Genomic DNA, 26739 nt, shown 5'->3' on the forward strand with positions numbered 1-26739 from the left:
GAAGAAACAACACAAGTCGATTCGTATGAGATTCTGCTAAATATGAAGACTGAGCAAGTACCAAGATATCGTCCAAATAAGGAAATACCACAATACCCTGTTCTCTGATTACAGATAGAAGGGCACCGAGAACCTTTGTAAAAATTCTTGGAGCTGTTGCTAGGCCAAACGGCAGAGCCACAAACTGGTAATGCTTGTCTAGGAAAGAGAATCTCAGAAACTGATAGTGATCTGGATGAATCGGAATATGCAGATATGCATCCTGTAAATCTATTGTGGACATATAATGCCCTTGCTGAACAAAAGGCAGGATAGTCCTTATAGTTACCATTTTGAATGTTGGTATCCTTACATAACTATTCAATATTTTTAGATCCAGAACTGGTCTGAAGGAATTCTCCTTCTTTGGTACAATGAAGAGATTTGAATAAAACCCCAGCCCCTGTTCCAGAACTGGAACTGGCATAATTACTCCAGCCAACTCTAGATCTGAAACACATTTCAGAAATGCTCGAGCCTTCGCTGGATTTACTGGGACACGGGAAAGAAAAAATCTCTTTGCAGGAGGCCTTAAATGCTTTTAAGGCCAAAAATGACGCCACATCCGGAACGCCGACACTTTTGGCGCAAAAAAAACCGTCAAAAATGACGCAACTTCCGGCGACACGTACGACGCCGGAAACAGAAAAAAAGTTTTTGCGCCAAAAAAGTCAGCGCCAAGAATGACGCAATAAAATGAAGCATTTTCAGCCCCCGCGAGCCTAACAGCCCACAGGGAAAAAAGTCAAATTTTAAGGTAAGAAAAAATTGATTGATTCATATGCATTATCCCAAATATGAAACTGACTGTCTGAAATAAGGAACGTTGAACATCCCGAGTCAAGGCAAATAAATGTTTGAATACATATATTTAGAACTTTTATATAAAAGTGCCCAACCATAGCTTAGAGTGTCACAGAAAATAAGACTTACTTACCCCAGGACACTCATTTACATGTAGTAGAAAGCCAAACCAGTACTGAAACGAGAATCAGTAGAGGTAATGGTATATATGAGTATATCGTCGATCTGAAAAGGGAGGTAAGAGATGAATCTCTACGACCGATAACAGAGAACCTATGAAATAGACCCCGTAGAAGGAGATCATTGAATTCAAATAGGCAATACTCTCCTCACATCCCTCTGACATTCACTGCACGCTGAGAGGAAAACCGGGCTCCAACCTGCTGCGGAGCGCATATCAACGTAGAATCTAGCACAAACTTACTTCTCCACCTCCACGGGAGGCAAAGTTTGTAAAACTGATTTGTGGGTGTGGTGAGGGATGTATTTGTAGGCATTTTGAGGTTTGGGAAACTTTGCCCCTCCTGGTAGGAGGGTATATCCCATACGTCACTAGCTCATGGACTCTTGCTAATTACATGAAAGAAATGTATTCTTCACATTATCTAAATTGATGGGCTGTAGTTAAATCATCATATAAAATATCCTGCCTATTAAAAGGCTAAGAATGAAAAGGTTTACAAAAAGGGTATCTTCACATACAGTGCTTGATCACTTAGAAACCAGTTATTCAAATATGAAATTGTTGTCGATAGCAAATCGTCTGATGGAAACGGCTAAGACATTTGGCAGATAAAATAGTGATTTCATAAATATAAGCCACTCCAGACATTGAGGAGTAAAAAGAAAAAGAACAGAACAAAAAGAGATGAAAAGAAGTTAAGATCTTTGAAGAGGTACTATACTAGGCAGTGTAACCTCCATAGTTTGCCAAATACATAAAACTAAATTGCTTCATAAGCTACACATTTCTGAAGTCACCGGTATATTTAACCACTTCAAAGGTTATGTGTTGTCTGATAAGGGACACAGAGCAATGAATTGTCTGGCAAACGCATAATAAGCATTAATAACTATATGGAAATTAGTGTCCCTTTGGATTAAAAATCAAGAAACAAAATGTTTAGCAGTTAGGGAGACCAACTTTGCACTATGTTACATTTCTTTATGAAAGCCAGCTAAAAACATAATGCTAGGCACATCCAACAAAGATTCAACGCTTCCTGGCTATCTGGCTTCACTATATTCAGTATGATTCTGCACAGGGAAACTCATCGTCACCTATTACATTTTGTACAGAAACAACCAAAACGCACAAACTGCTCATGTGACAGAGGTCCGTATGGCTTAAAGCAGTGCTCAATATTCCCAGACGCCTGGTAGTCATTGGGGCCCGAAAATTAATCTTTCTGTCTGTATTTTGGGGTCCCAGACCACACACATATGAACTCTCCCTCACTGCCTAGTTAAATCTGCTAGCACAGAAAAACACAGCTGCATTAGCTGAAGGGTGGGCAGGTTTCTACTAAACTATGTGCGCTCCTTTCTATGCCTCAGCTCACAAGCCTAGCTAAATAATCTAGCTCTGACAGCTGCGCTAGCAAGTGCGTATGCAGCAACAGTAGGGACCACACCTCCTTTCTTCGTTACCTACTGACCACACATGCTTATATCAAATACTTATAGTTAATCTATTTAGTGACTACTTTTTTGTAAATTAATTTAATTCTGCTGCATAGAGGCATATATGTGCCGCCACCAATCGACCTATAGCTCCAAGCTACTAAGGCTACCTAGGTATGCTTTTCATCAAAGAATACTAAAAAAACTGAGCAAATTAAATAACAGAAGTAAATTGGAAAAGTTGTTTAAGAATTATATGCTCTGAATCATGAAGCAAAAAGTTTGGGTTTCAGGTCACTGTTCATCTCTGACTTGCCGTTTAAAGCAGATAAAATGTATATAAGGAACATAGCTGCTTTGTTAAAGAAACCAGAGAGGGTTTAAATTACTCTCTTTAGAAGATAATTTGGGGTTATGTTGAACATAATCTGCTACATTGTGCTAGGTACAAGGATGCTTTAATTCACAAAATGAACGGTTCCTCTATCTACTGGCTCTTCATTAAATAAATCAGGACGTAGAGTTTTTATGGTTATTCAGAAAGAAAATCAATCTAGATTTTCCTCATTTGAAGGTTAAGGGAGCCCTATAAACTAAAACTAGTATTTTCTTCTATCAGACACTGTTTACATACAAAATGTAGCTTTACAAACAAAGCAACCCTTCATGGCTCCTGGAGGAGTTCATTTTAACTTTAGAATGTTCTAGATAAGGGCTGTGATGTACTTGCACCAACATTCATCATAGCCAGAGAACAAAAACACAGTGTTGAACTATCAAATGAACTTATGCATGTGGCAGGAGCAAGAGGACATAACCTGGAGCTGCAGGGAGCTAGAGTATGGAAATAAAGTACAGCATTATTGAGCATGGTTTTATTAAAGTATTGTGAAGGATACAATTTCATACATACCTGAGGGAAAGGGGAAGAGGAATTCACATTGTCTTTGGAGGGGCTCAGAGGAGCAACATCTCCAGAAGCAACTCCTGGATTCTGTGAGAGACTCAGCTTCCTGTAAGGAAACACTTGGTACATTAGCAACAGTTCAGTAACTTTAAGCAGAGGAACATTTATACAACTTACTGGATGACAAGAAGAATATAAATAAGTGAAGAGCCCAAGCTATGCAAACTAGAAAATGTCTTATGAAAAAGAAAAACTCTTAAAGGGACACTAAAGTCAGAATTAAACTGTCATGATTCAGACAGAGCATACAGGTTTAAGAGACTTAATTTACTTCCATTACCAAATTGTGCACAGTCTTTTTATATACACACCAGCTCCTACTGAGTATCTGCAGTCCACAGTGTGTACGTATGAGTCTGTGATTGGGCGATGGCTGTCACATGATACAGGGGGTCGGCAAATTTAAGTAACTTTTGAAATTTGTCGGGAAAAAAAATATTTAAAAAGGAGGGCACATGAAATTATGAAATAGACACCAACAATGTGCAAAATAACGCAGGATCATATTTTTTGGTAAGAATGGTATGATTATGTGTCTGACATTTTATGTGTAAGGTCATCATTTAATATATACCTGCAACGATTATTGGGCAGGGAATGTCACAAAATGTTGATTATAAAAGCTAAAAAACATAATTTATGTAAGAACTTACCTGATAAATTCATTTCTTTCATATTAGCAAGAGTCCATGAGCTAGTGACGTATGGGATATACATTCCTACCAGGAGGGGCAAAGTTTCCCAAATCTCAAAATGCCTATAAATACACCCCTCACCACACCCACAAATCAGTTTAACGAATAGCCAAGAAGTGGGGTGATAAGAAAAAAGTGCGAAAGCATAAAAAATAAGGAATTGGAAAAATTGTGCTTTATACAAAAAAATCATAACCACCACAAAAAGGGAGGGCCTCATGGACTCTTGCTAATATGAAAGAAATGAATTTCAGGTAAATTCTTACATAAATTATGTTTTCTTTCATGTAATTAGCAAGAGTCCATGAGCTAGTGATGTATGGGATAATGAATACCCAAGATGTGGATCTTCCACGCAAGAGTCACTAGAGAGAGGGAGAGATAAAATAAAGACAGCCAATTCCGCTGAAAAATAATCCACACCCCAAACAAAAGTTTAAATCTTATAATGAAAAAAAACTGAAATTATAAGCAGAAGAATCAAACTGAAACAGCTGCCTGAAGTACTTTTCTACCAAAGACTGCTTCAGAAGAAGAAAACACATCAAAATGGTAGAATTTAGTAAAAGTATGCAAAGAAGACCAAGTTGCTGCTTTGCAAATCTGATCAACCGAAGCTTCATTCCTAAATGCCCAGGAAGTAGAAACTGACCTAGTCGAATGAGCTGTAATCCTCTGAGGCGGAGTTCTACCCGACTCAACATAAGCATGATGAATCAAAGACTTTAACCAAGACGCCAAAGAAATGGCAGAGGCCTTCTGACCTTTCCTAGAACCAGAAAAGATAACAAATAGACTAGAAGTCTTTCGGAAATCCTTAGTAGCTTCAACATAATATTTCAAAGCTCTAACTACATCCAAAGAATGCAACAATCTTTCCTTAGAGTTCTTAGGATTAGGACACAATGAAGGAACCACAATTTCTCTACTAATGTTGTTAGAATTCACAACCTTAGGTAAAAATTTAAATGAAGTTCGCAAAACCGCCTTATACTGATGACAAATCAGAAAAGGAGACTCACAAGAAAGAGCAGATAATTCAGAAACTCTTCTAGCAGAAGAGATGGCCAAAAGAAACAAAACTTTCCAAGAAAGTAATTTAATATCCAGCGAATGCATAGGTTCAAACGGAGGAGCTTGAAGAGCCCCCAGAACCAAATTCAAACTCCAAGGAGGAGAAATTGACTTAATGACAGGCTTTATACGAACCAAAGCTGGTACAAAACAATGAATATCAGGAAGATTAGCAATCTTTCTGTGAAAAAGAACAGAAAGAGCAGAGATTTGTCCTTTCAAGGAACTTGCAGACAAACCTTTATCCAAACCATCCTGAAGAAACTGTAAAATTCTAGGAATTCTAAAAGAATGCCAAGAAAAATGATGAGAAGAACACCAAGAAATGTAAGTCTTCCAGACTCGATAATATATCTTCCTAGACACAGATTTACGAGCCTGTAACATAGTATTAATTACGGAGTCAGAGAAACCTCTATGACTGAGAATCAAGCGTTCAATCTCCATACCTTCAAATTTAAGGATTTGAGATCCTGATGGAAAAAAGGACCTTGCGATAGAAGGTCTTAACGGAAGAGTCCACGGTTGGCAAGTAGCCATCTGAACAAGATCCGCATACCGAAACCTGTGAGGCCATGCTAGAGCCACCAGCAGGACAAACGAACGCTCCTTTAGAATCTTGGAAATCACTCTTGGAAGAAGAACTAGAGGCGGAAAGATATAGGCAGGATGATACTTCCAAGGAAGTGACAATGCATCCACTGCTTCCGCCTGAGGATCCCTGATCTGGACAGATACCTGGGAAGCTTCTTGTTTAGATGAGAAGCCATCAGATCTATTTCTGGAAGTCCCCAGATTTGAACAATCTGAAGAAATACCTCTGGGTGAAGAGACCATTCGCCCGGATGTAATGTTTGGCCACTGAGATAATCCGCTTCCCAATTGTCTATACCTGGGATGTGAACCGCAGAAATTAGACAGGAGCTGGATTCCGCCCAAACAAGTATTCGAGATACTTCTTTCATAGCCAGAGGACTGTGAGTCCCTCCTTGATGATTGACATATGCCACGGTTGTGACATTGTCAGTCTGAAAACAAATGAACGACTCTCTCTTTAGAAGAGGCCAGGACTGAAGAGCTCTGAAAATCGCACGGAGTTCCAAAATGTTGATTGGTAATCTCGCCTCCTGAGATTCCCAAACCCCCTGCGCTGTCAGAGACCCCCATACCACTCCCCAACCTGTCAGACTTGCATCTGTTGAGATCACAGTCCAGGTCGGAAGAACAAAAGAAGCCCCCTGAACTAAACGATGGTGGTCTGTCCACCACGTCAGAGAGTGTCGTACATTCGGTTTTAAAGATATTGTGATATCTTTGTATAATCCCTGCACCACTGGTTCAGCATACAGAGTTGAAGAGGTCGCTTGTGAAAACGAGCAAAGGGGATCGCGTCCGATGCAGCAGTCATAAGACCTAGAATTTCCATGCATAAGGCTACCGAAGGGAATGATTGAGACTGAAGGTTTCGACAAGCTGAAACCAATTTCAATGTCTCTTGTCCGTCAACGACAGAGTCATGGACACTGAATCTATCTGGAAACCTAAAAAGGTTATCCTTGTCTGAGGAATCAACAAACTCTTTGGTAAATTGATCCTCCAACCATGTTCTCGGAGACCCGATACAAGTCGATTCGTATGAGATTCTGCTAAATGTGAAGACTGAGCAAGTACCAAGATATCGTCCAAATAAGGAAATACCACAATACCCTGTTCTCTGATTACAGATAGTAGGGCACCGAGAACCTTTGTAAAAATCCTTGGAGCTGTTGCTAGGCCAAACGGCAGAGCCACAAACTGGTAATGCTTGTCTAGAAAAGAGAATCTCAGAAACCGATAGTGATCTGGATGAATTGGAATATGCAGATATGCATCTTGTAAATCTATTGTGGACATATAATGCCCTTGCTGAACAAAAGGCAGAATAGTCCTTATAGTTACCATTTTGAATGTTGGTATTCTTACATAACGATTCAATATTTTTAAATCCAGAACTGGTCTGAAGGAATCCTTCTTTGGTACAATGAATAGATTTGAGTAAAACCCCAGACCCTGTTCCAGAACTGGAACTGGCACAATTACTCCAGCCAACTCTAGATCTGAAACACATTTCAGAAACGCTTGAGCCTTCACTGGATTTATTGGAACACGAGAAAGAAAAAATCTTCTTGCAGGAGGCCTTATCTTGAAGCCTATTGTGAAACAATGTTCTGAATCCAAAGATTGTGAATCGAATTGATCCAAATTTCTTTGAAAAATCGTAATCTGCCCCCTACCAGATGGGCTGGAATGAGGGCCGCACCTTCATGTGGACTTGGGAGCTGGCTTTGGCTTTCTAAAAGGCTTGTATTTATTCCAGATTGGAGATGGTTTCCAAACTGAAACCGTTCCTGTAGGGGGAAGGATCAGGCTTTTGTTCCTTATTGTGACGAAAGGAACGAAAAAGATTAGCAGCCCTATATTTACCTTTAGATTTTTTATCCTGCGGTAAATAAGTTCCTTTCCCCACAGTAACAGTTGAAATAATAGAATCCAACTGTGAACCAATTTATTACCTTGGAAAGAAAGGGAAAGCAGAGTTGACTTAGAAGACATATCAGCATTCCAAGTTTTAAGCCATAAAGCTCTTCTAGCTAAAATAGCTAAAGACATATACCTGACATCAACCCTAATGATATCAAAGATGGCATCACAAATAAAGTTATTAGCATGTTGAAGAAGTTTAACAATGCTATGAGTATTATGATCTGTTACTTGTTGAGCTAAAGCCTCCAACCAGAAAGTTGAAGCTGCAGCAACATCCGCCAAAGATATAGCAGGTCTAAGAAGATTACCTGAACATAAGTAAGTTTTTCTTAGAAAGGATTCAATCTTCCTATCTAAAGGATCCTTAAAGGAAGTACTATCTGCCGTAGGAATAGTAGTACGTTTAGCAAGAGTAGAGATAGCCCCATCAACCTTAGGGATTTTGTCCCAAAACTCTAATCTGTCAGATGGCACAGGATATAATTTCTTAAACCGTTTAGAAGGAGTAAATGAATTACCCAGATTATTCCATTCCCTGGAAATTACTTCAGAAATAGCATCAGGGACGGGAAAAACCTCCGGAATAACTACAGGAGGTTTAAAAACCGTATTTAAACATTTAGATTTAGTATCAAGAGGACCAGATTCCTCTATTTCTAATGCAATTAAGACTTCTTTAAGTAAAGAACGAATAAATTCCATTTTAAATAAATATGAAGATTTATCAGTATTAATCTCTGAAACAGAATCCTCTGAACCAGAAAAATCATTATCAGAAACAGAATCAGAATGATGATGTTCATTTAAAAATTCATCTGGAAAATGAGAAGTTTTAAAAGACCTTTTACGCTTACTGGAAGGAGGAATAACAGACATAGCCTTCCTAATAGATTTAGAAACAAAATCTCTTATGTTAACAGGAACACCCTGAGTATTAGATGTAGATGGAACAGCAACAGGTAATGGAACATTACTAAAGGAAATATTATCTGCATTAGCAAGTTTGTCATGACATTCATCACAAACAACAGCCGGAGGAACAGTTACCACAAGTTTACAACAAATACACTTAACTTTGGTAGATCCAGCATCAGGCAGCGATTTTCCAAAAGTAGCTTCTGATTCAGGGTCAATCTGAGACATCTTGCAATATGTAATAGAAAAAACAACATATAAAGCAAAATTGATCAAATTCCTTAAATGACAGTTTTAGGAATGGGAAAAAACATAATTTATGCTTACCTGATAAATTCCTTTCTTCTGTTGTGTGATCAGTCCACGGGTCATCATTACTTCTGGGATATAACTCCTCCCCAACAGGAAATGCAAGAGGATTCACCCAGCAGAGCTGCATATAGCTCCTCCCCTCTACGTCAGTCCCAGTCATTCGACCAAGAATCAACGAGAAAGGAGTAACCAAGGGTGAAGTGGTGACTGGAGTATAATTTAAAAGATATTTACCTGCCTTAAAACAGGGCGGGCCGTGGACTGATCACACAACAGAAGAAAGGAATTTATCAGGTAAGCATAAATTATGTTTTCTTCTGTTATGTGTGATCAGTCCACGGGTCATCATTACTTCTGGGATACCAATACCAAAGCAAAAGTACACGGATGACGGGAGGGATAGGCAGGCTCATTATATAGAAGGAACCACTGCCTGAAGAACCTTTCTCCCAAAAATAGCCTCCGAAGAAGCAAAAGTGTCAAATTTGTAAAATTTGGAAAAAGTATGAAGCGAAGACCAAGTTGCAGCCTTGCAAATCTGTTCAACAGAGGCCTCATTCTTAAAGGCCCAAGTGGAAGCCACAGCTCTAGTGGAGTGAGCTGTAATTCTTTCAGGAGGCTGCTGTCCAGCAGTCTCATAGGCTAAACGTATTATGCTACGAAGCCAAAAAGAGAGAGAGGTAGCAGAAGCTTTTTGACCTCTCCTCTGTCCAGAGTAAACGACAAACAAGGAAGAAGTTTGGCGAAAATCTTTAGTTGCCTGCAAGTAGAACTTGAGGGCACGAACTACATCCAGATTGTGTAGAAGACGTTCCTTCTTTGAAGAAGGATTTGGACACAAGGATGGGACAACAATCTCTTGATTGATGTTCCTGTTAGTGACTACCTTAGGTAAGAACCCAGGTTTAGTACGCAGAACTACCTTGTCTGAGTGAAAAATCAGATAAGGGGAATCACAATGTAAGGCTGATAACTCAGAGACTCTTCGAGCCGAGGAAATAGCCATTAAAAACAGAACTTTCCAAGATAACATTTTTATATCAATGGAATGAAGGGGTTCAAACGGAACACCCTGTAAAACGTTAAGAACTAAGTTTAAACTCCATGGTGGAGCAACAGCTTTAAATACAGGCTTGATCCTAGCTAAAGCCTGACAAAAGGACTGGACGTCTGGATTTTCTGACAGACGTCTGTGTAACAAGATGGACAGAGCTGAAATCTGTCCCTTTAATGAACTAGCTGATAAACCCTTTTCTAAACCTTCTTGTAGAAAAGACAATATCCTAGCGATCCTAACCTTACTCCAGGAGTAACCTTTGGATTCGCACCAGTATAGGTATTTCCGCCATATTTTATGGTAAATCCTTCTGGTAACAGGCTTCCTAGCCTGAATCAGGGTATCAATAACCGACTCAGAAAAACCACGTTTTGATAAAATCAAGCGTTCAATTTCCAAGCAGTCAGCTTCAGAGAAGTTAGATTTTGATGTTTGAATGGACCCTGTATCAGAAGGTCCTGTCTTAGAGGTAGAGACCAAGGCGGACAGGATGACATGTCCACCAGATCTGCATACCAAGTCCTGCGTGGCCATGCAGGTGCTATTAGAATTACTGATGCTCTCTCCTGTTTGATTTTGGCAATCAATCGAGGAAGCAGCGGGAAGGGTGGAAACACATAAGCCATCCTGAAGTTCCAAGGTGCTGTCAAAGCATCTATCAGAACTGCTCCCGGATCCCTGGATCTGGACCCGTAGCGAGGAAGTTTGGCGTTCTGGCGAGACGCCATGAGATCTATCTCTGGTTTGCCCCAACGTCGAAGTATTTGGGCAAAGACCTCCGGATGAAGTTCCCACTCCCCCGGATGAAAAGTCTGGCGACTCAAGAAATCCGCCTCCCAGTTCTCCACTCCCGGGATGTGGATTGCTGACAGGTGGCAAGAGTGAGACTCTGCCCAGCGAATTATCTTTGATACTTCCATCATTGCTAGGGAGCTTCTTGTCCCTCCCTGATGGTTGATGTAAGCTACAGTCGTGATGTTGTCCGACTGAAACCTGATGAACCCCCGAGTTGTTAACTGGGGCCAAGCCAGAAGGGCATTGAGAACTGCTCTCAATTCCAGAATGTTTATTGGAAGGAGACTCTCCTCCTGATTCCATAGTCCCTGAGCCTTCAGAGAATTCCAGACAGCGCCCCAACCTAGTAGGCTGGCGTCTGTTGTTACAATTGTCCAGTCTGGCCTGCTGAATGGCATCCCCCTGGACAGGTGTGGCCGATAAAGCCACCATAGAAGAGAATTTCTGGTATCTTGATTCAGATTCAGAGTAGGGGACAAATCTGAGTAATCCCCATTCCACTGACTTAGCATGCATAATTGCAGCGGTCTGAGGTGTAGGCGTGCAAAAGGTACTATGTCCATTGCCGCTACCATTAAGCCGATCACCTCCATGCATTGAGCTACTGACGGGTGTTGAATGGAATGAAGGACGCGGCATGCATTTTGAAGCTTTGTTAACCTGTCTTCTGTCAGGTAAATCTTCATTTCTACAGAATCTATAAGAGTCCCCAAGAATGGAACTCTTGTGAGAGGAAAAAGAGAACTCTTCTTTTCGTTCACTTTCCATCCATGCGACCTTAGAAATGCCAGAACTAACTCTGTATGAGACTTGGCAGTTTGAAAGCTTGAAGCTTGTATTAGAATGTCGTCTAGGTACGGAGCTACCGAAATCCCTCGCGGTCTTAGTACCGCTAGAAGGGCACCCAGAACCTTTGTGAAGATTCTTGGAGCCGTAGCCAGTCCGAATGGAAGGGCTACAAACTGGTAGTGCCTGTCTAAGAAGGCAAACCTTAGATACCGGTGATGATCTTTGTGGATCGGTATGTGAAGGTAAGCATCCTTTAAGTCCACTGTGGTCATGTACTGACCCTCTTGGATCATGGGTAAGATTGTCCGAATAGTTTCCATTTTGAACGATGGAACTCTTAGGAATTTGTTTAGAATCTTTAAATCTAAGATTGGCCTGAAAGTTCCCTCTTTTTTGGGAACCACAAACAGGTTTGAGTAGAACCCTTGTCCTTGTTCCGACCGCGGAACCGGATGGATCACTCCCATTAATAACAGATCTTGTACGCAGCGTAGAAACGCTTCTTTCTTTATCTGGTTTGTTGACAACCTTGACAGATGAAATCTCCCTCTTGGGGGAGATAATTTGAAGTCTAGAAGGTATCCCTGAGATATGATCTCTAGAGCCCAGGGATCCTGAACATCTCTTGCCCAGGCCTGGGCAAAGAGAGAGAGTCTGCCCCCCACTAGATCCGGTCCCGGATTGGGGGCTCTCGGTTCATGCTGTCTTTGGGGCAGCAGCAGGTTTCCTGGCCTGCTTGCTCTTGTTCCAGGACTGGTTAGGCTTCCAGCCTTGCCTGTAACGAGCAACAGCTCCTTCCTGTTTTGGTGCAGTGGAGGTTGATGCTGCTCCTGTTTTGAAATTCCGAAAGGGACGAAAATTAGACTGTCTAGCCTTAGCTTTGGCTTTGTCTTGAGGTAGGGCGTGGCCCTTACCACCTGTAATGTCAGCGATAATTTCTTTCAAACCGGGCCCAAATAAAGACTGCCCCTTGAAAGGTATATTAAGTAATTTGGACTTAGAAGTCACATCAGCTGACCAGGATTTTAGCCACAGCGCCCTACGTGCCTGTATGGCGAATCCTGAGTTCTTAGCCGTAAGTTTAGTTAAATGTACTACGGCCTCCGAAATGAAAGAATTAGCTAGTTTAAGGACTCTAAGCCTGTCCGTAATGTCGTCTAGCGTAGATGAACTAAGGTTCTCTTCCAGCGACTCAATCCAAAATGCTGCCGCAGCCGTAATCGGCGCGATACATGCAAGGGGTTGTAATATAAAACCTTGTTGAACAAACATTTTCTTAAGGTAACCCTCTAACTTTTTATCCATTGGATCTGAAAAAGCACAGCTATCCTCCACCGGGATAGTGGTACGCTTAGCTAAAGTAGAAACTGCTCCCTCCACCTTGGGGACCGTCTGCCATAAGTCCCTAGTGGTGGCGTCTATTGGGAACATCTTTCTAAATATTGGAGGGGGTGAGAACGGCACACCGGGTCTATCCCACTCCTTAGTAACAATTTCAGTTAGTCTCTTAGGTATAGGAAAAACGTCAGTACTCGCCGGTACCGCAAAGTATTTATCCAACCTACACAGTTTCTCTGGTATTGCAACGGTGTTACAATCGTTAAGAGCTGCTAAGACCTCCCCTAGTAATACACGGAGGTTCTCCAATTTAAATTTAAAATTTGAAATATCTGAGTCCAATTTGTTTGGATCAGAACCGTCACCCACAGAATGAAGCTCTCCGTCCTCATGCTCTGCGAGCTGTGACGCAGTATCAGACATGGCCCTAGCATTGTCAGCGCACTCTGTTCTCACCCCAGAGTGATCACGCTTGCCTCTTAGTTCTGGTAATTTAGACAAAACTTCAGTCATAACAGTAGCCATATCTTGTAATGTTATCTGTAATGGCCGCCCAGATGTACTAGGCGCCATAATATCACGCACCTCCCGGGCGGGAGATGCAGGTACTGCCGCGTGAGGCGAGTTAGTCGGCATAACTCTCCCCTCGCTGTTTGGTGAAATTTGTTCACATTGTACAGATTGACTTTTATTTAAAGTAGCATCAATACAGTTAGTACATAAATTTCTATTGGGCTCCACCTTGGCATTGGAACAAATGACACAGATATCTTCCTCTGAGTCAGACATGTTTAACACACTAGCAAAAAACTTACAACTTGGTTATAATATTTTTTAGCAAAAAAATACTGTGCCTCAAAGAGGTACTAAACGATTAAATAACAGTTGAAATAATGAACTGAAAAGCAGTTATAGCATCAAACTTTAAAACAACACAACTCTTAGCAAAGGTTTGTTCCCATTAGTAAAATAACAATAATTAAATTTGACATAAAAAGTACAAAGCAACGTTTTTATGCACAGTCACTATAAGAATTCTCACAGCTCTGCTGAGAGAAGTTACCTCCCTTCAAAGAAGTTTGAAGACCCCTGAGATCTGTCAGAGATGAACCGGATCATGCAGGAAAAATAAAAATGACTGACTGGAATTTTTTGATGCGTAGTAAAGAGCGCCAAAAACGGCCCCTCCCTCTCCCACACAGCAGTGAAGAGAAACGAAACTGTCACAATTACAAGCAAAAAACTGCCAAGTGGAAAATAATGCCCAAATATCTATTCACACAGTACCTCAGCAATGTAAACGATTCTACATTCCAGCAAAAACGTTTAACATGATAAATAGTTATTAAAGTATTAGTGACCTTTAGCAGAGTAGTTCCGGTGAAATACCATCCCCAGAATACTGAAGTGTATACATACATGTCATTTTAACGGTATGGCAGGATTTTCTCATCAATTCCATTCAGAAAATAAAAACTGCTACATACCTCAATGCAGATTCATCTGCCCGCTGTCCCCTGATCTGAAGCCTTTACCTCCCTCAGATGGCCGAGAACAGCAATATGATCTTAACTACTCCGGTTAAAATCATAGTAAAAAAACTCTGGCAGATTCTTCCTCAAACTCTGCCAGAGAAGTAATAACACGCTCCGGTGCTATTGTAAAATAACAAACTTTTGATTGAAGTCATAAAAACTAAGTATAATCACCATAGTCCTCTCACACATCCTATCTAGTCGTTGGGTGCAAGAGAATGACTGGGACTGACGTAGAGGGGAGGAGCTATATGCAGCTCTGCTGGGTGAATCCTCTTGCATTTCCTGTTGGGGAGGAGTTATATCCCAGAAGTAATGATGACCCGTGGACTGATCACACATAACAGAAGAAAATGCCAATGAACAAGCTTCTAGCAACCAGAAGCAAATAAATAATGAGACTTAAATAATGTGGAGACAATAATGACGCCCATATTTTTTAGCACCAAAAAAGACGCCCACATTACTTGGCGCCTAAATGCTTTTGGCGCCAAAAATGACGCCACATCCGGTGACGCCGACATTTTTGGTGCAAAAACGTCAAAAAAATTACGCAACTTCCGGCGACAAGTATGACGCCGGAAATGACAAAGAAAATTTTTGCGCCAAAAAAGTCCACGCCAAAAATGACGCAATAAAATGAAGCATTTTCAGCCCCCGAGAGCCCAACAGCCCACAGGAAAAAAACGTCAAATTTTAAGGTAAGAAAAATTGATTATTCATATGCATTATCCCAAATAATGAAACTGACTGTCTGAAATAAGGAATATCGAACATCCTGAATCAAGGCAAAACAGAATTTATGCTTACCTGATAAATTTCTTTCTCCTACGGTGTGTCCGGTCCACGGCTTCATCCTTACTTGTGGGAATATTCTCTTCCAACAGGAAATGGCAAAGAGCACAGCAAAAGCTGTCCATATAGCTCCCCCTCTGGCTCCGCCCCCCAGTCATTCGACCGACAGTTAGGAGAAAAAGGAGAAACTATAGGGTGCCGTGGTGACTGTAGTGTACAGAAAACATAATTTATGTAAGAACTTACCTGATAAATTCATTTCTTTCATATTAACAAGAGTCCATGAGCTAGTGACGTATGGGATATACATTCCTACCAGGAGGGGCAAAGTTTCCCAAACCTTAAAATGCCTATAAATACACCCCTCACCACACCCACAAATCAGTTTAACGAATAGCCAAGAAGTGGGGTGATAAGAAAAAGTGCGAAGCATATAAAATAAGGAATTGGAATAATTGTGCTTTATACAAAAAAATCATAACCACCACAAAAAAGGGTGGGCCTCATGGACTCTTGTTAATATGAAAGAAATGAATTTATCAGGTAAGTTCTTACATAAATTATGTTTTCTTTCATGTAATTAACAAGAGTCCATGAGCTAGTGACGTATGGGATAATGACTACCCAAGATGTGGATCTTTCCACACAAGAGTCACTAGAGAGGGAGGGATAAAATAAAGACAGCCAATTCCTGCTGAAAATAATCCACACCCAAAATAAAGTTTAACAAAAAACATAAGCAGAAGATTCAAACTGAAACCGCTGCCTGAAGAACTTTTCTACCAAAAACTGCTTCAGAAGAAGAAAATACATCAAAATGGTAGAATTTAGTAAAAGTATGCAAAGAAGACCAAGTTGCTGCTTTGCAGATCTGGTCAACCGAAGCTTCATTCCTAAACGCCCAGGAAGTAGATACTGACCTAGTAGAATGAGCTGTAATTCTTTGAGGCGGAGTTTTACCCGACTCAACATAGGCAAGATGAATTAAAGATTTCAACCAAGATGCCAAAGAAATGGCAGAAGCTTTCTGGCCTTTCCTAGAACCGGAAAAGATAACAAATAGACTAGAAGTCTTACGGAAAGATTTCGTAGCTTCAACATAATATTTCAAAGCTCTAACAACATCCAAAGAATGCAATGATTTCTCCTTAGAATTCTTAGGATTAGGACATAATGAAGGAACCACAATTTCTCTACTAATGTTGTTGGAATTCACAACTTTAGGTAAAAATTCAAAAGAAGTTCGCAACACCGCCTTATCCTGATGAAAAATCAGAAAAGGAGACTCACACGAAAGAGCAGATAATTCAGAAACTCTTCTAGCAGAAGAGATGGCCAAAAGGAACAAAACTTTCCAAGAAAGTAATTTAATGTCCAATGAATGCATAGGTTCAAACGGAGGAGCTTGAAGAGCTCCCAGAACCAAATTCAAACTCCAAGGAGGAGAAATTGACTTAATGACAGGTTTTATACGTACCAAAGCTTGTACAAAACAATGAATATCAGGAAGAATAGCAATCTTTCTGTGAAAAAGAACAGAAAGAGCAGAGATTTGTCCTTTCAAAGAACTTGCGGACAAACCCTTATCCAAACCATCCTGAAGAAATTGTAAAATTCTCGGTATTCTAAAAGAATGCCAAGAAAAATGATGAGAAAGACACCATGAAATATAAGTCTTCCAGACTCTATAATATATCTCTCGAGATACAGATTTACGAGCCTGTAACATAGTATTAATCACGGAGTCAGAGAAACCTCTATGACCAAGAATCAAGCGTTCAATCTCCATACCTTTAAATTTAAGGATTTCAGATCCGGATGGAAAAAAGGACCTTGTGACAGAAGGTCTGGTCTTAACGGAAGAGTCCATGGCTGGCAAGATGCCATCCGGACAAGATCCGCATACCAAAACCTGTGAGGCCATGCCGGAGCTAATAGCAGAACAAACGAGCATTCCCTCAGAATCTTGGAGATTACTCTTGGAAGAAGAACTAGAGGCGGAAAGATATAGGCAGGATGATACTTCCAAGGAAGTGATAATGCATCCACTGCCTCCGCCTGAGGATCCCGGGATCTGGACAGATACCTGGGAAGTTTCTTGTTTAGATGAGAGGCCATCAGATCTATCTCTGGGAGCCCCCACAATTGAACAATCTGAAGAAATACCTCTGGGTGAAGAGACCATTCGCCCGGATGCAACGTTTGGCGACTGAGATAATCCGCTTCCCAATTGTCTACACCTGGGATATGAACCGCAGAGATTAGACAGGAGCTGGATTCCGCCCAAACCAAAATTCGAGATACTTCTTTCATAGCCAGAGGACTGTGAGTCCCTCCTTGATGATTGATGTATGCCACAGTTGTGACATTGTCTGTCTGAAAACAAATGAACGATTCTCTCTTCAGAAGAGGCCAAAACTGAAGAGCTCTGAAAATTGCACGGAGTTCCAAAATATTGATTAGTAATCTCACCTCCTGAGATTCCCAAACTCCTTGTGCCGTCAGAGATCCCCACACAGCTCCCCAACCTGTGAGACTTGCATCTGTTGAAATTACAGTCCAGGTCGGAAGAACAAAAGAAGCCCCCTGAATTAAACGATGGTGATTTGTCCACCACGTTAGAGAGTGTCGAACAATCGGTTTTAAAGATATTAATTGAGATATCTTCGTGTAATCCCTGCACCATTGGTTCAGCATACAGAGCTGAAGAGGTCGCATGTGAAAACGAGCAAAGGGGATCGCGTCCGATGCAGCAGTCATAAGACCTAGAATTTCCATGCATAAGGCTACCGAAGGGAATGATTGTGACTGAAGGTTTCGACAGGCTGTAATCAATTTTAGACGTCTCTTGTCTGTTAAAGACAGAGTCATGGACACTGAATCTATCTGGAAACCCAGAAAGGTTACCCTTGTTTGAGGAATCAAAGAACTTTTTGGTAAATTGATCCTCCAACCATGATCTTGAAGAAACAACACAAGTCGATTCGTATGAGACTCTGCTAAATGTAAAGACGGAGCAAGTACCAAGATATCGTCCAAATAAGGAAATACCACAATACCCTGTTCTCTGATTACAGACAGAAGGGCACCGAGAATCTTTGTGAAAATTCTTGGAGCTGTAGCAAGGCCAAACGGTAGAGCCACAAATTGGTAATGCTTGTCTAGAAAAGAGAATCTCAGGAACTGATAATGATCTGGATGAATCGGAATATGCAGATATGCATCCTGTAAATCTATTGTGGACATATAATTCCCTTGCTGAACAAAAGGCAATATAGTCCTTACAGTTACCATCTTGAACGTTGGTATCCTTACATAACGATTCAATAATTTTAGATCCAGAACTGGTCTGAAGGAATTCTCCTTCTTTGGTACAATGAAGAGATTTGAATAAAACCCCATCCCCTGTTCCGGAACTGGAACTGGCATAATTACTCCAGCCAACTCTAGATCTGAAACACAATTCAGAAATGCTTGAGCTTTCACTGGATTTACTGGGACATGGGAAAGAAAAAATCTCTTTGCAGGAGGTCTCATCTTGAAACCAATTCTGTACCCTTCTGAAACAATGTTCTGAATCCAAAGATTGTGAACAGATTTGATCCAAATTTCTTTGAAAAAACGTAACCTGCCCCCTACCAGCTGAACTGGAATGAGGGCCGTACCTTCATGTGAACTTAGAAGCAGGCTTTGCCTTTCTAGCAGGCTTGGATTTATTCCAGACTGGAGATGGTTTCCAAACTGAAACTGCTCCTGAGGACGAAGGATCAGGCTTTTGTTCTTTGTTGAAACGAAAGGAACGAAAACGATTGTTAGCCCTGTTTTTACCTTTAGATTTTTTATCCTGTGGTAAAAAAGTTCCTTTCCCACCAGTAACAGTTGAAATAATAGAATCCAACTGAGAACCAAATAATTTGTTTCCCTGGAAAGAAATGGAAAGTAGAGTTGATTTAGAAGCCATATCAGCATTCCAAGTCTTAAGCCATAAAGCTCTTCTGGCTAAGATAGCCAGAGACATAAATCTAACATCAACTCTAATAATATCAAAAATGGCATCACAGATGAAATTATTAGCATGCTGGAGAAGAATAATAATATCATGAGAATCACGATTTGTTACTTGTTGCGCTAGAGTTTCCAACCAAAAAGTTGAAGCTGCAGCAACATCAGCCAATGATATAGCAGGTCTAAGAAGATTACCTGAACATAGATAAGCTTTTCTTAGAAAAGATTCAATTTTTCTATCTAAAGGATCCTTAAACGAGGTACCATCTGACGTAGGAATGGTAGTACGTTTAGCAAGGGTAGAAATAGCCCCATCAACTTTAGGGATTTTGTCCCAAAATTCTAACCTGTCAGGCGGAACAGGATATAATTGCTTAAAACGTTTAGAAGGAGTAAATGAATTACCCAATTTATCCCATTCCTTAGCAATTACTGCAGAAATAGCATTAGGAACAGGAAAGACTTCTGGAATAACCGCAGGAGCTTTAAAAACCTTATCCAAACGTATAGAATTAGTATCAAGAGGACTAGAATCCTCTATTTCTAAAGCAATTAGTACTTCTTTAAGTAAAGAGCGAATAAATTCCATCTTAAATAAATATGAAGATTTATCAGCATCAATCTCTGAGACAGAATCCTCTGAACTAGAAGAGTCCAAAGAATCAGAATGATGGTGTTCATTTAAAAATTCATCTGTAGAGAGAGAAGATTTAAAAGACTTTTTACGTTTACTAGAAGGAGAAATAACAGACAAAGCCTTCTTTATGGATTCAGAAACAAAATCTCTTATGTTATCAGGAACATTCTGCACCTTAGATGTTGAGGGAACTGCAACAGGCAATGGTACATCACTAAAGGAAATATTATCTGCTTTAACAAGTTTGTCATGACAATTAATACAAACAACAGCTGGAGAAATAGCTACCAAAAGTTTACAGCAGATACACTTAGCTTTGGTAGATCCAGCAGGCAGTGGTTTTCCTGTAGTATCTTCTGGCTCAGATGCAACGTGAGACATCTTGCAATATGTAAGAGAAAAAACAACATATAAAGCAAAATAAATCAAATTCCTTATAAGACAGTTTCAGGAATGGGAAAAAAATGCCAAACATCAAGCTTCTAGCAACCAGAAGCAAAATGAAAATGAGACTGAAATAATGTGGAGACAAAAGCGACGCCCATATTTTTTGGCGCCAAATAAGACGCCCACATTATTTGGCGCCTAAATGCTTTTGGCGCCAAAAATGACGCCACATCCGGAACGCCGACATTTTTGGCGCAAAATAACGTCAAAAAATGACGCAACTTCCGGCGACACGTATGACGCCGGAAACGGAAATGAATTTTTGCGCCAAAAAAATCCGCGCCAAAAATGACGCAATAAAATGAAGCATTTTCAGCCCCCGCGAGCCTAACAGCCCACAGGGAAAAAAGTCAAATTTTTGAGGTAAGACAAAATATGATAATTTAAAGCATAATCCCAAATATGAAACTGACTGTCTGGAAATAAGGAAAGTTGAACATTCTGAGTCAAGGCAAATAAATGTTTGAATACATATATTTAGAACTTTATAAATAAAGTGCCCAACCATAGCTTAGAGTGTCACAGAAAATAAGACTTACTTACCCCAGGACACTCATCTACATGTTTGTAGAAAGCCAAACCAGTACTGAAACGAGAATCAGTAGAGGAAATGGTAAATATAAGAGTATATCGTCGATCTGAAAAGGGAGGTAAGAGATGAATCTCTACGACCGATAACAGAGAACCTTATGAAATAGACCCCGTAGAAGGAGATCACTGCATTCAATAGGCAATACTCTCCTCACATCCCTCTGACATTCACTGCACGCTGAGAGGAAAACCGGGCTCCAACTTGCTGCGGAGCGCATATCAACGTAGAATCTAGCACAAACTTACTTCACCACCTCCCTTGGAGGCAAAGTTTGTAAAACTGATTTGTGGGTGTGGTGAGGGGTGTATTTATAGGCATTTTAAGGTTTGGGAAACTTTGCCCCTCCTGGTAGGAATGTATATCCCATACGTCACTAGCTCATGGACTCTTGTTAATTACATGAAAGAAATAAAAAATTTGAAACCTGACTAAAAGCCAGGGCGGGCCGTGGACCGGACACACCATAGGAGAAAGAAATTTATCAGGTAAGCATAAATTCTGTTTTCTCCTACATTGGTGTGTCCGGTCCACGGCTTCATCCTTACTTGTGGGAACCAATACCAAAGCTTTAGGACACGGATGAAGGGAGGGAACAAGTCAGGTTACCTAAACGGAAGGCACCACGGCTTGCAAATCCTTTCTCCCAAAAATAGCCTCCGAAGAAGCATAAGTATCGAATTTGTAAAATTTGGCAAAAGTATGCAGAGAAGACCAAGTCGCTGCCTTACATATCTGATCAACAGAAGCCTCGTTCTTGAAGGCCCATGTGGAAGCCACAGCTCTAGTAGAGTGAGCTGTAATTCGTTCAGGAGGCTGCCGTCCGGCAGTCTCATAAGCCAATCAGATGATGCTTTTCAGCCAAAAAGAAAGAGGTAGCAGTAGCTTTCTGCCCTCTCCTCTTACCAGAATAAACGACAAATAAAGATGAAGTCTGTCTGAAATCCTTTGTTGCTTCTAAATAGAATTTTAAAGCACGGACCACATCTAAATTGTGTAACAAACTAACACCACATACTCTTTACCATCCCCGTAGAGATGCTACTTGTTCAGAGCGGCAAAGAAAATGACTGGGGGGCGGAGCCAGAGGGGGAGCTATATGGACAGCTTTTGCTGTGCTCTCTTTGCCATTTCCTGTTGGGGGAAGAGAATATTCCCACAAGTAAGGATGAAGCCGTGGACCGGACACACCAATGTAGGAGAAATAAATGTTTAAACACATATTTAGAACTTTATATAAAAGTGCCCAACCATAGCTTAGAGTGTCACAAAAATAAGGCTTACTTACCCCAGGACACTCATCTACATGTAGTAGAAAGCCAAACCAGTACTGAAACGAGAATCAGTAGAGGTAATGGTATATATAAGAGTATATCGTCAATCTAAAAAGGGAGGTAAGAGATGAATCTCTACGACCGATAACAGAGAACCTATGAAATAGACCCCGTAGAAGGAGATCATTGAATTCAAATAGGCAATACTCTCTTCACATCCCTCTGACATTCACTGCACACTGAGAGGAAAACCGGGCTCCAGCCTGCTGCGGAGCGCATATCAACGTAGAATCTAGCACAAACTTACTTCTCCACCTCCACGGGAGGCAAAGTTTGTAAAACTGATTCGTGGGTGTGGTGAGGGGTGCATTTATAGGCATTTTGAGGTTTGGGAAACTTTGCCCCTCCTGGTAGGAATGTATATCCCATACGTCACTAGCTCATGGACTCTTGCTAATTACATGAAAGAAACATAAATTATGCTTACCTGATAATTTCCCTTTCTTCTGATGAAGAGTCCACAGCTGCATTCATTACTTTTGGGAAATAAGAACCTGGCCACCAGGAGGAGGCAAAGACAACCCAGCCAAAGGCTTAAATACTCCTCCCACAACCCTCATCCCCCAGTCATTCTGCCGAGGAACAAGGAACAGTAGAAGAAATATCAGGGTGAAAGGTGCCAGAAGAACACAGCTGCATTCATTACTTTAGGGAAAACAATACCCAAGCTATAGGACACTGAATGCCATGACGGGAGGGTACAATAGGCGGCCCATACTGAGGGCACCAGGTCTGAACCTCTACCCAATAAAAAAATTGCGCTTCGTCCGAAGCCAAGATATTTTTTTCAAAAGGAAAAGCCCCAAAGACACTGACTTGCAGCTAGTCCAGAGAAAAATTAGAGACAACAAACTGACTCAACTGAGCCAACAGTCCACAACCAAGAGACACCGTCCCCCACCACTCACAAATGAAGGGTAAACCAGCCGAAAACCCCAAAGGGAACAAGGCCAAGGAGTACAGAGGAACCGAAAAGTCCCTCAATGCGAAAAACAGCACCCCCAAGAGTGGGCCCAGATCAGAGACCCAATTGAACCCAAACAGGGAAGGAGGCGAAACCCAGGATAATACCGGGCACGGAGACCAAAAAAACATCTCCCCAACATCCTGCAAGCATGGAATGCAACTAAAGAGGCAAAGTCCTCCCAGCGTGTGCCCATAGAATACCCTAGTATTCTACCATGAAAGAGCGTGTAATAGACCCAAGCGAAACACCAAGTTTGAGAACAGAGAGAGAGCTAAAACATGAATGGTCTTGTAACGCGCGGCTAATCCCCCTTAAGGGACTCAAGGGACTGCTCATCATATCAACCTCAAAAGGAAGAAGGCTGAGTAGACCTCGCCGGAGATTGGACCAGCAACCCTTGGTTTGCTACAGTGCAGAGTAGTCACAGTGCATTAGTACGCTGTAACAACCCCCGACAGAGGGCACGCTCCAGGCAACCAAAGCCGCCAGACCTAAGCACAGGTCCCTTAAAAAGGAGAATTACCCTCAGAACCCGAAGGAAGAGGAAACCGTCTCCTGTCAAAGGAGCAAGGAAAAACCCATCTCCTAGCAGACTGAGCTATCAGAATAGATACAGCAAGCTCACACATCCCAAAGGATACCGTGAACCATAGACAGCTCAGGCATCCTGACCTGCAGACCCACCTGGGCCACCAATACAAGGGAACAAAGATCTCGAAATTGGTACAGGAACGAGCGTAAAGATGGCAAAGCCATCCGCCCAGAGTACACAACTTTGAAAACAGACAAGACCATAGACCCAAGGATCTATCAACACAAGGCCCCACAGTCTGACATGGAACCAGCAAGATTCCAGGTGGAACCAAGTCCACCTTCCACTTCCCGACCAGGAGAAGCCCTAGTAAGGACCCCATCTCCCCAGAAGCAAATATGTATATATAAGAAAAAAAGAAGAGGCCAGAAGGGCAACAACTGTCCTCCAGGACCGAAGCCACCGGCTGAACGGGAAGAAAAAAATCCCCCGCTAATGTCCTAGAAAGGACCCCCACACAAGTAGATCACCCAACATAGGCACAGCCAACCCATTCGCCTGCAGAGCAGATAATCCACGGGTACCCTGGCAAACTAAAATGGGAATGCAACCCTAAGGCGCACCAGAAGACCAGAATCCAGCGCCAGCAGCTGGGTAGGAACCCACCATACTTGAGGCGCAAGCCACCCAGCGAACCCCAAATGACATGGGTTACTCTGTGGCAAGGAGTAATACTCCGATAGACCCGGCCGACCCTGACCCGGTCAGGTAGATGTAGCAAGGCCATAGCCCCAGTTCCCACCACTGTGGAACATCCCGACCAGCCCTGAGATCCAAACAACCCAAAACTGGGACAGGAACGAAGCCCCCGAAAGAGGAAGACTCAGGAAGAAAAAACAGGTCCGGATACCTAATAGTTCAGGCATGTATACCCTGGAACTAAACACCCCGACTGGCCAAAAAGCCAGATAAAAGGGATGGAGCATATCTAGAAAATACGGACAGCACAGAGAACTTGAAAGCTCCGACCAAATGAAGGAAGTACCCCTAGATAAAGTCCAACTCTCCAAGGAGCAAAGCTAGAAGTCAAATAAGACTTCACAGGACAACAGAGGGGATACCTCGAAGTTCCCAAAACCCTACTAAAAAAGGGCTAGTCAACCCATCACCTCCACACAGGCAGAGGACACAGGGGAGAGAAAAGGTGCTAAAGCTTCCCAGCTCCAGGAAAACCTGAGCTAAACAAGTCCCCACCGGGATCAACCAACGTCCGGGACACAGATCCCCAAAAGGAGATCTAACCCACCCAGGACAATGGAAAAAGACCCAAGGTCTCATAACTCAGACAGACCTTATGCAGCCTAGAGTAAGAGCCATATCTGGAAACAGCTGACACGCACCCCTTTAAAGGTGCCAAAAGCTGCAATAGGTTTCAAAATACAAAACCTTCTGCAAGCTGGACAGCTATCCAAGCTGTTGGATCAAGCCCCATAGGACCACCTGGGAGCCTAAAAACTGAAGGCCAAACTACTCAAGCAGTGGCAACGGGGCACTACGCCCGCAAGCCCCCCCCCCCCCCACGTGGAGGAGGAACTCCAGGTTCTGATGAAATCAGATGTCAGAAAGTTGAACATAAAAACAATGATAACTTGAGCACTCAGCGCTACTACCGATCCAGCAGAAACTGTGCCATGTATCTGAACAGCCACAAAACCAAACGAACCTGACAGGACCAGCCTGTACTCAGGGTCCTAACCGGCAAGCTGCATAAATTCTCCCACATAAGGGATAAAGGAAAACAGACATTATTAAACATAGGACTAACATGTCCAAACAACTTCCGAAGTAGTAACAAGGAGTATCGATCCAAGATAGTTCCCGAAGGAAGCAAACACAAATAAAAGACATACCATCGTATACAAAATAAAATATAAGGCAACCCTAAGGTTAACGCCCAAAAGACACAGGCCTGCCCGCAGGACCAGCCAAACAGAGCCCTATCTTACAAAAAACTGGAAAAGATCTCAAACGACAAACAGGAGATAACCCCACATGTCTAATGAGGTGCACCATTCATATTATCAGACTGAAAGTCCCCATATCTTAACGATAGGGTAACTCAATAACTGAAAAAGATGTCTAAGCAACACGCTAAGGCGTGCAATCCTGTAACAAAAGGCACAACACTCCGGAACAGCTACACCCGCGGGGAACTGTAGAGGCCCACCCCAAGGCGGAAGACCTGGGACAATAGGGCACGAGCACAATCTCAAATGAATGTCTGGACTCAGCAGACGGACCATCGCTAACAATATCTGGAAGCAAAAAAGTGCTGCAACCTCCGGGAACACGCCACCCCGCATGGAGGAACCAGAAACTGGGTTACCTGCATGTGTAGAAGTATGAATTGGTATGGAACTCACCTCTTGGAGGACAGGGCCCCCAGAGACGGATGGCTCAGCAGTCCCCTGATTCCCCAAGCCTGAGGAACCAGGCGCTCTCATATGGCATACGGAACAAAACTGGTCGACGTGTCAAACGAGGCCAAACCGGAGTCATCACCGGACACAGAATCTGAAATTAAAATAGTCTCTGTATCAGAATCCTCCATAACTGAATCTGAAATGAGCACAGCCTCAGCATCAGAATCCTCCATAACTGGATAGAGGAAATAGCAATATGGACTAAAGTATTAAAACAAAAACGGCACCCGACACTCACAATGGCTGGGGCACTCACCACCTCCTATGACCAGACCCCTGCGGGCTAGAATATCTCCTACGCCACACGGTCAAGAATGCAGAAATGGGGAACGGAGCATAACCACGCCCGAACACAAGATGAATTGTACAGTCTAAAAAAGCGCGCCCAACCAAAAGCCGCGTCACTTCCAAAGGCCTCAATGTTCCAACCATGAGCCCATAAACATCACACATAAGCAGGTTGAATCACATAACATCATTTTAA

The 26739-nt window shown here is 41.9% G+C and overlaps 1 protein-coding gene across 1 annotated transcript in view; it reads right to left on the reverse strand.

Moving 5' to 3' along the window:
* The window catches only part of ELL (elongation factor for RNA polymerase II), a gene marked incomplete in the record, with an annotated part of 317829 nt that overhangs the window by 44437 nt on the left and 246653 nt on the right, over positions 1–26739 (reverse strand). Inside the window, 1 exon segment of the mRNA XM_053702960.1 lies at positions 3380–3479. Within this exon segment, the coding sequence (XP_053558935.1) occupies positions 3380–3479 (100 nt within the window).

This window comes from Bombina bombina, chromosome 2 (assembly GCF_027579735.1).
Source record: "Bombina bombina isolate aBomBom1 chromosome 2, aBomBom1.pri, whole genome shotgun sequence".
NCBI classification, from domain to species: domain Eukaryota; kingdom Metazoa; phylum Chordata; class Amphibia; order Anura; family Bombinatoridae; genus Bombina; species Bombina bombina.